Genomic DNA, 13,632 nt, shown 5'->3' with positions numbered 1-13,632 from the left:
AAAGGATCTAATTTAATTTGCATCTTATTGCATATTATTTGTTTAAATTATTTATTTATATTTTATATTTAATTTAACTTCACGATTGAGTCGCAATAAGTGAACAACTCGTTGTGTTCGTTATTGTTGAAAAACTCTAACATCTAGTATTTTTTTTTTGGTCTCTACGCAACCACCAACCGGCGTCTATCGAATATCGGACATCGATAGCGTGTGCGAACTTGAATTGTTTTGTTTTGGCCTCGCGGCATTTCTGTTATTTTCGTGTTATTTATGAGGCTCTCCAACGATGCTGCCCAATGCAAATGACAAAAAGGACCGATATGCCAAGCTGTCCTTCCTCGGCGAGGGCCAGGTGAGTCCAACGCCATGGTATACCAACCAAAAAGGCCATTGCATTGTGGGCATTCAACTTTCGCCTTGCAGTTTGCCATTGTCTACAAGGCGCGAGACACGGTCACCAGCCAAATTGTGGCCGTGAAGAAGATCAAGAAGGGTTCACGCGAGGATGCCCGTGACGGGATCAACAGGACAGCCCTGCGGGAGATCAAGATACTGCAGGAGCTGCAGCACGAGAACATCATTGGCTTGGTGGACGTTTTTGGCCAGCTATCCAATGTGTCGCTCGTTTTCGACTTCATGGACACCGATCTGGAGGTGATCATCAAGGATAACAAGATCATTCTTACGCAGGCGAACATCAAGGCGTATGCCATCATGACGCTGAAGGGTCTGGAGTATCTGCATCTCAATTGGATTCTCCATCGCGATTTGAAGCCAAACAATTTGCTAGTCAACAGCGATGGCATACTGAAGATTGGCGATTTCGGCTTGGCCAAATCCTTTGGCTCGCCCAATCGCATTTACACCCACCATGTGGTCACCCGCTGGTATCGTTCGCCGGAATTGCTCTTTGGCGCTCGACAATATGGCACCGGTGTGGATATGTGGGCTGTCGGTTGCATTTTGGCAGAGCTTATGTTGCGGGTGCCTTTCATGCCGGGCGACTCGGATTTGGATCAGCTCACCCGCATCTTTTCGACACTGGGTACACCATCGGAGGCGGAGTGGCCGCATTTGAGCAAACTGCACGACTATCTGCAGTTCCGCAACTTTCCGGGCACCCCACTGGAGAATATCTTCACCGCCGCTGGCAATGACTTGATCCACTTGATGCGCCGCCTGTTTGCCATGAATCCGCTGCGGCGAGTGTCCTGCCGCGAGGCACTGAGCATGCCGTATTTCGGTAACAAGCCAGCACCCACAGTGGGCCCCAAGTTGCCCATGCCCTCGGCCATTCTGGCCGCCAAGGAGGGCGCCAATCCGCAGGCCGGCGAGGCGAAGCCCGTGCTCAAGCGCAAGCTGGTTGAGACGACGGTGAGGGGCAATGGCTTGGCGCAGAAGAAGCGGCTGCAGTTCTAGCACACACTAAGGTATCACACATGCTTAAAATCAGTCAGTTAACACACAATTTCCATTATACCTTAGATGTTTGTGATAGCGTTACGTTTTTCACCCAAGAGATTCACAAGAACTTGTCATATACATTTAGTTCTTGCTATGCTTAAAGGATGCATTGCATTCTTGAGACAAGTCACACGTTATCTCTTATACCTTAAATACCTATAATTTACCATTTATATTCTCTTGTAATCACATATATCTTGAATCGGTTTCGCTCCTTCAAAACCTCTATTCTATTCCAATGTATATGATTTTGCTTTGCTTGTGGAAAAATGTAGCCGCTAAATTTTGCCCATTGCAAACCATTTCCCCATCCAAGAGTGGAGAAAAACTCAACATGAGAAGTTAAGAGTATGCTTAAGATGAGGATGATCTATTAAAGATGTGATTCAAAGCGAAGCAAAATGCTTTGTCCTTTTATCAGAAACTAAGTACATAGGATCCAAATAGCTATGTATATATCCTGGTAGCCTGCGTGAAAGTTGTTTCTGTGAACGTTCCGGATATTTCCGACAACCGATTCCCAAACAAGCCATTCGACGCACATCGGAAACTCGAAATTCTCAGCGCACATTTCGGTCAGTGTTTCCTTTTTAATTTCGTTACCGTAACCCAAGATTTGCCGTATTTGGTGTTCCGTTTTGGACTAAACCATGTCGAAGGCGCAGCAGCTGATGGCCAGGGACCAACTGGCGGCCATGGCGGAGGAGGAGGCGCGTCGTAAACGCGTCGAAATGCGTCAAAGTTATGGTAACAAGTGCTCCAGCATAAATCTGAACAGGATGCGCCAGAAGCACACAACCAGTGGTGGCGATCTGATCGCAACCAAAGCATCTGCAATGGAAGCTGCCGCCCACAGCAAAGCGCCTGTGAAAGGCATTGCAGACGCGCCGGCGATCAAGGAGAAGGACCCCTCATTGCGTCGCATTGCCTCCAGCTTTGCCCACGTACGGGATGTGGTCAATGGCAGTTCCGACGCCTTGCCCCTGGAGGATTGCGAGGACGATGCACGCGAGGAGCGCGCCGAGGTGCTCATCTGCAGTCAGACAATGCCGCTACCCTCGCCCGGTGACAGCGATGAGCTGCCCCTTGACTTGCCACCTGGCAAATCTCAGCCTGACTTTGAGTTTGAGCCTCAGCTTGAGCCTGAGTTTGGGGCTGAGTTTGGGCCTGAGTTTGAGCCTGAGTTTGAGCCTGAGTTTGAGCTCCCAAACAAAGACGCTGTCGCCAAGGCTGCTGACCTGGCGGCTTCTCTCAAGCTGTCCGAACAAATACCCGATGCACTGCACACCGAATCTCGTGCCTTCGAGCGCTGGCAGCAGCTGGGCAGCACGGTTTCTGCACTGTTCCGTGCCCGGCGGTACATGGACACGGAGGAGACACCGATGGCACAGACCCGACGACTGAGGGAGCAGCGCGAACTGCTCGAGGCCTTCACCCGGCCCTTTCTGTACAACGCCTACAGGAGGGAGTAGTGAATGCCGGCAAAACGGAGCCAACCCCCCAATCCATTCAAATTCAAACAAATCCCAGCGCATTGTGTTCGATTAAATTCAATTCATTGGATCTTGCGTCCGTTCACAACGTCATCCTTCGCATGGGGCAATGGGTGGGCAGCACAGCTGTGTCACGCAATCCGGTGTGGTGATGGTGTCGTTTGGCAGCCGGACTAGTAGCAGCGGCATCTGTCCGGTGGGCACTCCGATTCGTAGTTGAGGCACTTGTCCATGCAGTAGGTGTCGGCTCCTTCCTGGCCAGCATACTCGCCAATGGCCACGCACTCCTGACTGTACAATTGAGGCAAGTTTAGATACGCATTGGACACTGGACACGTATACTTACGGACACTGGCAGGCGTCCTCCGGACAATTGGGCGGATAGCGCAGGCAGTTGATCTCGCACCAGTTGTCGATGCCCGGCAATGTGCGAAAGGCTGGGGCACCTATGCACTTCTGGTCGCTAAAAGAAACCAATAGCAATGCCACACATAATGACTAGGCCAGTGAATGAAATGGAATCGCAGCAGTCCTTGAAAAGCCCACTTGAAACACTCTGATTCAAGTGCCAGCTCCCTGTCGCTGTGCCTGTGCTCGTTTCACCAGTCAACTACAATTCCGGGCCAATAATATACAATATACACAGCTCGTCAACACAATCCGCACACAAACCGGCAGCGAGAGAACTCAGATGTCGCAGCAGATCGCTGGAGAGGAGCAATCACTATGAATCGCAATCGAATCAACCAGATGCGGCAAATGGACCGGGGTCAGGAGGGTCTGCAGCAAGTCATCCAAATTCAGCGTCAGCAGGGTCAGCTGGGCAACCAGCACAACCAGCAGAACCAGGGCCCAGCTCCGACCGTCCAGACAGTCCGTCGCAAGACGACCTACACCAGGACGGAGATGCTGTCGCGTGGTCTGCCCACCGGTGAGTGAAGCCAAACATACAGAACTTCATATTGATTTCAAGCTGTTTCAGTGCACAACACCAATCGATCGGCTCGAAACTGCGCGACAGCTGGGCAGGATTGGAGCAGTCAAATGTCGCCGAAACAGCGCTACACACAACCGCCGAAGGCCGTCATCCCGGTCATTGGTCCATTGGTCCAAAGCACCAATGCCACCAATACCACCAACGCCACCAACAAGAGCAGCACACTCGGCAGGCAGCGGAGTTTCCTGCCCCGTGTGGCTAGATTGCCGAACAAGGCGGATAAGTCGCCCAGCAGGACACAAAATCGCGTGGCACGGACCACTGAGCTCCCAGTGGAGCAGTCGAAACAGCCGGTGGGCAATCACAAGGGCGTGCATTTAATGAATAATACACCGCATGACAGCGATAGCAGCATGTTGGCCACCAGTGGAGATAACCTAATCAGCGAGAGCAGCAGCTCCATGGAGCATCACAAGATCAAGTTGGCCAAGGCCATTCGCTTGCCGGATGATCAGAACAAGAGTTTCGTCTACGTCTGCAAGCCGGTGAAGAAGGTCAAAGCTTTGATGACCGCCCGCAGATTGCGAACTAGCACTGAGCACTTGAATGGACTGAAGGAGGGCGAGTTTTGCTTGCAGAACGAGGAGACGTACAAGCTACAGAGGAGCATATCCGAGGAGGCGATACGCAGCAAGGGCGCTGGCGAAGGATACACCCTGACGCCCGTCGAGGGGCTGGCACAGACGTCGAGTACCTCCAGCCAGTTGGATAGCCCCACATTGGCGGCCATGCTGCAGCGGCAGCAGCAATTTGAGGCCAAAGCGGTTTGCAGTCAGGAGCGTTTGAGGATCCAGTTGCGGGAGGTGCGCCAGAGGCAGCGCCAGTTGCGCCAACTGGAGCGGGATCAGTGCGAAAGGGAGCAGCGCCAGTTGGAATTGGATCAGATGTGCCAGAATCTGCCCGCTCTGCAGCATGAGATACACATGCTGCAGCAGTTGAGCGAAAAACTGGAGGCGACAATACGCGTATCCAGTATACCCAAGCCGAGGAGCACTGTAATCATCGCGGATATAAGCCAGCAGTCCTCCGGTCGCTTCTACACACCGCGTACAAGTCCATATCAACTGAACGAGCTGCCGCTTAGGAAACTGGGTTGTCTGCGCGTCGAACAGATGGCAGTCATTCAACTGAGGGCACGCAACATGGGCACGGTATGCCATGTGGGTTTGGTTCAAGAGTTTCGCATTGAGACCAAAACGCTCAATGAGCTGAAGACAGCGGATGAGTCGCAATGCTTCTATTTGCCAGTGCCCAAAGTGGAGCCAGCACTGACCGCCGCCAACGAAGCTGATCCCCTGCAGCCCACCAATTTTCGCAAGCTACGAGAGAATCCCAATATGCTGCTGCAGCAGCTGCGACAAGTGCCCGGCACTGCGAGACCCTTCAACCTCTTGGATCAGGACACCATGTTCTTCAATAGTCTGGCCTATGCGGACCCAAAAACTTTGGCGGCTAACAGTGCGGCTGGGCAACTCGAGATGACCGCACGAGAGATGGGTGGCGGCGCAGCAACCCTGGCCCATTATGGCCATGGTGCCATTGCCTATTCACGCCTCTCGGTGCGGGTTAACGAAGTGGGCGTGGCGCCTACTGCCGCAGTGAAAACAGCAGAACAGGGCGATCGGTTAACAGGAGCAATTGAATGCCCTATCCGGGTGAATAATACCACTCAAACGGATGTTCGAGTGCCCAGGCTGGGCAAACTGCAACTGGAAACAGAAACGGAAATCAGTTCATCCCATCCCAGTCCCAGGCTGATCAAGCGCAAGAAACTGGAGGAGGTTAGAGCCAAGGTGCGTGGTCAAGATGTGAGGGAACCCGATCCCGGACCGAGACCAATGCAGACCAGGAATACAATGCGTCGGCGAGCACCCGAGCCGCCGATTCGGTGTCGCGTGGAGCCCAAGGTTCGATTGAAGTTGTTCAAAACCGTGTTGGTGGGAATGGTCCAAGTTGCTGTTATACTAGTTCTCATCATGGCCTTCACCTATCCGGATGTTAGCTGCTGAGCCACAAAACCATCGAAACATTCAACGAACCCCCGGGCTTTAGTCAAAGCTTAGTAAATGCAAAAAAGAAAAAAAAAGAAAAGAGAGTAAGCAGGGTAATGGCTATAAAGGCAAGCAGCTGGAAAAGCAGAAGATGCAAACCCAAACCACTAAAATCGTTGATAACCGATTCGGTGTTTGATATCACACACATATGTTTTCGAATTGATTGTTTTCTTACTGTGCCCGAGCGATGCCAAGTCGAGCAATGTTAATAAAATTTCACGTGTATTGCGAACCGTTAGCGCCCCAGCACCAAAACCGATACGCTGCCCATCGGTTCTGTATCGGTTAGGCGAAGCGGTTAAGCGAAACAATATAAAAGCATTTGTATCGGTATTAAGTTTATTTAAGCATTTCTCTATGTACAGCAATGTCGGTGTATTTGTGTGCTTGCGTGTGTGTACGTGTGCCATAACCATTTCAAATCTTAAATGTAAGCGGTCGAAAATTTACCTTTACCCGTTGTGCGTATGAACTCTGACCCGATTCGGGCGGAAATGCATCGTAACGAGAGTGTGTAGCTGTTTCGACTAGGGCTAGAAAAACGTGATGGAATCTGTTTGCGAGTAGCGGTAGCGGTAGCGCGTAAGCGGTTTAAAGCGGGAATCGGGTAAGCAGTTTAGCGGGCAGGCGGTTTAGCCTTGCCTTGTTTGCGTGCATGCCGCGTGGCATTGCTAGAAACCAAAGCAAGAGTTAAAATTGTCTTCGCAGAGCTCTGAACAAAGCACACATATTTTTTTTTTGTTAGAGAAAGAACAACGAGAGGGTGTATTTAAAGCGGAAACGGTAAAGTATCGGGAAGGATACGGTTAATGAGTAACTACAGCAGACAGGAAAGCAGCCAATAGAAAATAGAACCCAATAAACTGGACACAAAAGCGCAGAAGCGTATAGTGGAAAACAGAAACAGCTTTGGGAAATCCCAAATGAAATACTTTTGTACTGAAACCCTTGCAATTGAGAAACATTGCGTATGCAATTACTTACCGCACAATAAGTGGAAAGATGTTGTTGTCCGCCGGAGCCCGATAATCCCGATAGTACAGCAGATATGGCGACTTATTGTTCACGAAAAGCGGTGGCACACCACCGCCGGTGTTCGAGACAATCGCCACATCCGCACAGTTCCGGAAGGTCTCTGCAACAAATTGATTGATTAGCATCAGTGCGCTGCATGCGCAAGTACTCCAATTGCTGAAACAATGTTAACTAATGTTAACTCAACGCACCTGCCTTGCCGCAGCCCACGGCCTCGGTGCCATTGGCACAGGTGCCCCACATGTTGGCGGTGTAGTAGGTCCACTGCAGGACGCACTGCGTGCAGGTGACATATGGCGGCAGGCGCACCTTGTATCGGAATATATCCTTCTTTTTGGCATCGCGCGGTATGAGATACCGGTGCTCCCGACTGCCCGAAATCAGTAATGGATAGCGATCGAAGCACTTCTGCGTCGCCTCCTGTCGCGGATTATTGTTGGGGCAGAGGAACATCTCGAAGCGGCCATAATGATTGGCCGTCAGTTCCACCTCCACATCGATGGTCTGGCCGGCGGTGTAGTAGCGCGAGATGATGCCCTTGGCGTATTGGCCGCCCGCCTCGTGGGGTCGCGGCGACTTCACATGATAGGCATCGCCGCAGACGCCACAGCGTCCCTTATTCTGCTCCCATTGCACCGCATAGCCGCCGCAGAAGAGCTCGTTGTCATTGTAGTTGACCGGATTGGGATAGCCAAAGCGCCACATGGCATTCCTGGCCGGCGGATCCATCAGTCGCCCGTGTCCGCGCACCGTTGCCACCAGTTGCAGCACCACCAGTCCCAGCTGCAAAGGAAGGGTTTAGCACACCCACTTGCTGGCTGCCTGGCTGATTGACCAGCGCATGATTACTTACCACGCCCACTGGCAATACGCCCATTCGGGCGGCTGTCAAGTGTCGTCGCAACCCCATGCCAGATTTTCAGATTTGCAGTTTCTCAGATTTCCAGATGCCTAGAAAGCAGACGTGCAACATGATATATGTATGTAGTGCGGCAGACAGAGCGCTTAAAATCGCATGCATTTCGATCGGCAAACGGGTTTTTTGGGCCACACAAACAGTGGAACGCACTTGGCTGCCACAGATTGCATAAAATATGAACAATATGTTGCAAAACTAAAGATTTAAAAGCCAACTTAAACAAGTTGCAATGCCAAATCCCTTGGCTTGCCACACTTTTTGAGCAATTTGCAACCACTGTGCGCGGCACTTGGTGCATTCAGTGCAGATTGCAAGGACGTCCACCTGATCCGCTTTTCGACTTTATGGCCGCTGCCCTTTATAAATAAATTCATGCCCACACACACACACGCATACACACGCACAACCTGGACCAGACAGACGGGGATAAAAGCGAGTGAATTTGCCACTTTTTGCTTAAATATCATCCTTTTTTTGCCCCTTTGAGGCTTATCTTTTATGTTAAACATGTTTGTTCGCTTGTCAGGGCGTTGAAAAATAAAAACAAGAAGGAGGTAGAAAAACTAAAACTAGATTTAAAACGCAAAGGAACCAGACTGTCGTCAATGGATAAATTTGCTCCTTTAGGTATATGTGCATATGTATCTTTTTTGGTTTACGAGTATTTTCAATTTCGTACATTACTTTTAATGGCATCATCTAGTTGTCGCCGGAAGGGAAATCCAATCTGTGGCACAAACGGGTTTACGCCGGGCACTTGAACTTGGTCCGGCCCCCAACGAAATCAAAATACGCAGATTTCTGTGCTAAAAATATATGTGTGTGCAGTTTGCTCGAGTTCGATACTCATTAAAGGCCACGGTTGCACTGGCAGAAAAAGCGAGCACGAAAAGGGTTTCAGTTTGCTGGATTCAAGAGAAAATACGAAAATGCGATACGATTTAAGCGATCAATATAACTATTATTTTTATAGTAACCTCTTTTTCATGGTATTGCTTGTTGCGGAAGCTACTCGATTTCTCTCAGTGTGCTTTCATTCAGTCGCAAGTTTAATGCCCAGCATTCTAGACTCATCAAGCCAACTTTTATACATATATATGTATATATAGCTGATAAAGAAATGGTGGCCTATCCCCACATATTCCGAAATATTTTAGTAAATATTTTCGTGCTGTCGTTGTTTTTTTCCCCTTTTTTTTTGCCTTTTGGCCATTGACTCTGTGTGGCCGTAAACTTGGTTATTTAACGATACGCAATTATAGCATTTACAGGGTGTTTTTGGGGAGGAGGGGGGCATAAGGAAATTGACAGTAAACGTGATTTTATAACTCATCAATTTATGAATAATATATTGATTTTTTGTTCCTGCCATTTCAATGACGATGTTGTCAAGCCAACCGAAAATCCAAAACTGCCAGCCAAGTTGGCAAGGAGTGAATAAAACACACGGTGACTGATTATTCGATGGGTTAAGACGCCAAGCGGTTAATTAGAAGTGGCTGCAAGTAGGAGACATTAACCCATGTTGCTCGAAAAAAATCCAAATAAATTAGCAGCTTATACAAAATGTATACCAACTTGCAGCAAGATATGCACAATGAAATGATGTAGAATATCATTTGCCTTATGTGCAGACCTTTAAAGGGTTAAGGCGGGGCTTGATTAACCCCCGACCAGCCAATTTTTTGGCGTCGATGTAATTAGGCATGAGTGCTTGGTTTTTAATTGCGCCGCCGAAATCAATCAGCGACCAGGTGGAAACTGCTTGGCGTTAAATGAGCGTGTTGCACGACAAAGTGAAAATCGAAAAAAAGGGGGCAGGAAAACGTTGTGGCAGGAAAAATCAGAGAAGCCACAGCGTCCTTGCAACGCCTATCATAATTGTCGGCCGAATTCGCTGATCGGCAGCGGTTAATTGAAAACCCTGGCGGAAATTAAGTTGTAAATTAAGCAAATTGCACAGCCTCGAAAAGCAAAAAAAGGGCCCACCAATGCGGTTTTATTTGCACTGCGTGTGTTTTCATTACGCAACTTAAACGTTCAAGCCCTGTGGCACGAAAAAAATCGCAGCAGGAGCCAACGAATGAAGTGCAAAAAAGGAATGTACTTAATGTACTTAATATATCACCTTGTGCAATCCTTGTCTTAAGCGTGACGGAGCCCAAATAAACAAAAAAAAAGAAAAAAACCAAAAAAAAAAAAGAAGAAAAGCAAATAAACCAGAAGAGCCAAGTAATAAGAGCTCGTAATAAAGTGGTCAAAAGATGGTGTATAGGGGGTCAAAATACGGCAACGTCCTTACGCAAAATTCCCAACCCTTTAGGGGGCATGCGAAATTAACAAATTCGTCACATAATCGAACAGCCTCAGTGCTTAACAATTATTATTTCTTCCGCTTGCCCAATGAAATAATTCGATTCGATTTTAAAGGCACCCAAAGCTGGCTGAGTAATCACTAATCATGTGTATAGAAAAGCGAGACAAAAGAGTTGCTCGCCAAATGGGCGACATGAATAAATCACAGATAATGATATTGATACGCATTATAATGTGAATACCGCCTCATCGTCACCAATGATTTTTTCGTACGAGTCACGATTCTGTAAGCGGCATGACAAATTGTTCATCCGCGTTTTTAAGAACCCTATTTTTATCGTTTTTCGGAGGTCGGGACGCAAAAAAGGGAAAAAATTAGAGTCAGATGTATTCAGCTGATTTGCAAACTGGGACTGTCGAATGTAAATCGGTTTATAGAATCGTTCTTTTAGCATTTCTCCCTCTTAATTGCTTGTCGAAAAAAAACACTAATTGGTTGTTTTGGAAATATATCTATTTGGTTTTCTTTTACCAGCACATCTGCATGTGTTCTAGCAAATTGATACGTTTGTGGATTATAATTAAACTTATGGTTTAATAACTTTTCCCAATCGAATTGAATATTCTGAGCGACAGGAGCTTGTTATACGAATGTTCCATGATTTTGGGACTTGCATGCGGCGTGAATAGAGTGCCTGATTGAATTTACATTTAGTGATTGATTTTATTGATAGATCGAGGTGATTTCAGCCAAGATTTCATGGGGCTAGGTGTCCAACTTCACGAATTTCAATCACGTAAGCCAACATGCAAAGCATGGGGTACATCCAACATGCGTACATTTTGTAATCAAGACACAGGGTCTTCAGTCGAATCGAATGGAATCAATGCTATTTATTTGGCCAGCCGCCTTCAAGGCAAGAAAAATGTGTCATTGTGTCAATTGTTGGAGCGGCGTTGTCCAGAAATCAACCGCAAAAAATGAATCAAACGACTTGGCAAACAAAACAAATGGGCCAATTAATGGCTCAGCATCGAGTTGGCTTTCAAATGCACAGAGAGCTTAAAACAAATAGTTAGACGCATATCCAGTTTGGGTTTGAGATATTTCCGTTTTGAAATCACATTGTGCTTTTTAATTTACGATCGAGCGACAGGCGTGAGAACGATTTCTTTTCAAAATAAATGTATATATATTTATAAATTAACTGAAAGCTAACTGGAACTGGCTGCATCGCATCCTTACCAACTTGTGGCATTAAAAAGTGTTAAGCGTCGTAATGGGCACAACGAAGGTCAGTTTTTTGGAATGGCAGAATCGTCAGCTGATGGCTATCACACAATGCACTGCAAGAAACGTGCCGCTGGTTCCGAATGTCTGGCATTTTAATTGGAAATGCCTCCGCTGCATTTAGGCAACTACTATCAATTAAATGGCGCTCCCTCGGGTAGAAAGCGAAAATTGAAAACGAAATTGTCTTGCGCAACAAATGAAATAATTTCAACTTTTGCTTTCTATCGCGCAAAGCCAAAAACGCCGAGCTACCCAAAAAGGGGAGTCCACCAACGTGAGGCCCAATGTTCACATGGAAAAATAATATACAAAATACAAATGCACACGCAAATAAATAACAAAATAAAAATACAAATAAAATTCAAAATAAAACCAATGAAAATACTTGGAGTTTTCGGGGCCTTTTGTTTTGGATTTTCGGTTACTCAGCGCTCATTGAAATGCAGCCATAAGCCCCAAGCCCCAAGCTCCAAGCTTTTCATAGCGGGTTCTATGGCACTAACTGCACTTGGCCACCCTTTTGGCATGCCGATCAGGTAATCTGTCCACTTTTCAGTTGGAGTGGTGCGCTTCTCGCCAGATTCGGGGCTAATTCGATTGTTTGCATGGCAGTGGAGCTAATCAAAAGGCAAGACCAAAAATAAAAATAACAAAATTCTTTACAAAATATACGGAAAAGATCTGAAAAAAGTCGGACATAAAAATCTTTAAAAAAATCTGGAAAAAAAGTCTGACAAAAAATCAAAAAAATCGTAAAAAAACGGACATCGAAATAATAATTTACAACAAAATCTGCAAAAAATTTGACTAAAAATCGGAAAAAACTGACTAAAAATCAGACAAAAATCGGGGAAGAAGATCGGAAAAAAATCTGGGAAAAGGAGCCGTCGAAATTGTGGAACAGGTGCACTGCTGCCAGGTGTCGCTGAACTCCTAATCATTTTCAGACACGTTTTTTCGAAACGCTCTCTGTTTACTTTTATGTGGTATTATTTTGGGCATAAAAACGAACTCGGTTTACTTGCGTTTTTTTTATATTCCCATGTCCCTCAATTTTAATTGCAGCCAGGCGTTAAACAGCCAATTTGTTTTATTTCTATTTAACTTACAAATAATATGAGATTTGTGAAATACGAAAAAAAAAAATCCAACTGTGTTTAAGTTACAAAGTTTTGCCCGTTTTTTGTTTGATTTAATTAAAGCACGTCTTACATTTTGCACTTTATTTGCGAACTTGTATTTCAAACTAAACGAAATTAATATGAAATCGAAACGCAGCGGCGTAAAAAAAGGAGTCACTTAAAAAATAGTTTCCACTTATTGTTGGCCATAAACTTGAACTTGAGTAAATTACCTGAATATTTGTGCGTAATTTACGTTGCAATCCGCAGACTTGTAGGCACTTAAAATTTTTCACGCACACACAGGAATTAACAAGAGAAACTTAAAAAAAAACGTGAAATTTTAATTCGATTTTTAAGAAATTTCAAAATTGTTCTATACACTTGGGAGGTTGATTTGGAAAATTGAGCAAAAAAATATGCTGCAAGCCGGCTTGCATGGGCGTTTCGGCGGCGTGGGCGTGGCGCTGTGCGCGTGTGTAGGCGGTGTGTGGGTGTGCCTGTGCGTGTGTGTGCGTGTGTACTGGGTGTGTGTATATCGCGTGCTTTGCGTTTGCGCAGCGGCAACGTTCTGAGTTCGTTTGCCGCTCGGCGATCGAATTTCAACGACTTTTCACTGCGCGGTACGGTGGCAGAGGTGCGGCAGCGCCGCGGCTGAGACGCGGCAGAGACGCCCAACAACAACTATAACAACTACAACAATAATAACAACAACTACAACAGCAAATACAACAACAGCAACAACAGCATCAAGGCAAAAACAAATACAACATGCAGACATATACGCTTCCGAGTGCCAACTTAATGTCATATAACTTATTTAAGGATCCAATGCGTATCTATTGAAAGTATTTCATTTCAAAGGGATATTCAAAATGTTCGAAAACTATAATATTTTGTTGTATTTATAGCTATAATTTTACAGCATAGGTACTA

The 13,632-nt window shown here is 46.5% G+C and overlaps 4 protein-coding genes across 5 annotated transcripts; 3 read left to right on the top strand and 1 right to left on the bottom strand.

Annotated features, from left to right (window-relative positions):
- The first annotated feature begins 158 nt into the window (after positions 1-158).
- Positions 159-1,879, top strand: LOC6551079 (cyclin-dependent kinase 7). The gene is made up of 2 exons (XM_001976911.3): positions 159-355; positions 427-1,879. Exons 1-2 carry the CDS (start codon positions 290-292, stop codon positions 1,420-1,422), a joined length of 1,062 nt encoding a protein of 353 aa, XP_001976947.1. The 5' UTR covers positions 159-289; the 3' UTR covers positions 1,423-1,879.
- A 100-nt stretch (positions 1,880-1,979) lies between these two features.
- Positions 1,980-3,048, top strand: LOC6551078. The gene has a single exon (XM_001976910.2). It carries the CDS (start codon positions 2,118-2,120, stop codon positions 2,937-2,939), a length of 822 nt encoding a protein of 273 aa, XP_001976946.1. The 5' UTR covers positions 1,980-2,117; the 3' UTR covers positions 2,940-3,048.
- On the bottom strand, positions 3,002-13,286 carry LOC6551119. Of its 2 annotated transcripts, XM_015155513.2 has the most exons (6): positions 12,930-13,286; positions 7,900-7,997; positions 7,238-7,829; positions 6,996-7,146; positions 3,307-3,423; positions 3,002-3,251 (listed from the first exon to the last, which is right to left on the bottom strand). In XM_015155513.2, exons 2-6 carry the CDS (start codon positions 7,954-7,956, stop codon positions 3,134-3,136), a joined length of 1,035 nt encoding a protein of 344 aa, XP_015010999.1. In that variant the 5' UTR covers positions 7,957-7,997; positions 12,930-13,286; the 3' UTR covers positions 3,002-3,133. The 2 variants fall into 2 exon arrangements, with proteins under 2 accessions (XP_015010999.1, XP_001976943.1); XM_001976907.3 differs by lacking the exons at positions 3,002-3,251; positions 3,307-3,423; positions 12,930-13,286 and adding an exon at positions 6,339-6,682 and having other exon boundaries at positions 7,900-7,971.
- LOC113564485 lies at positions 3,593-6,332 on the top strand. The gene is made up of 2 exons (XM_026981622.1): positions 3,593-3,891; positions 3,943-6,332. Exons 1-2 carry the CDS (start codon positions 3,687-3,689, stop codon positions 5,964-5,966), a joined length of 2,229 nt encoding a protein of 742 aa, XP_026837423.1. The 5' UTR covers positions 3,593-3,686; the 3' UTR covers positions 5,967-6,332.
- Positions 13,287-13,632: the final 346 nt, after the last annotated feature.

The sequence above is a fragment of the Drosophila erecta genome, unplaced genomic scaffold (genome assembly GCF_003286155.1).
Source record: "Drosophila erecta strain 14021-0224.00,06,07 unplaced genomic scaffold, DereRS2 tig00000126-arrow-pilon, whole genome shotgun sequence".
In the NCBI taxonomy this organism is placed as follows: domain Eukaryota; kingdom Metazoa; phylum Arthropoda; class Insecta; order Diptera; family Drosophilidae; genus Drosophila; species Drosophila erecta.
This window is presented reverse-complemented; position numbering and strand designations above follow the sequence as displayed.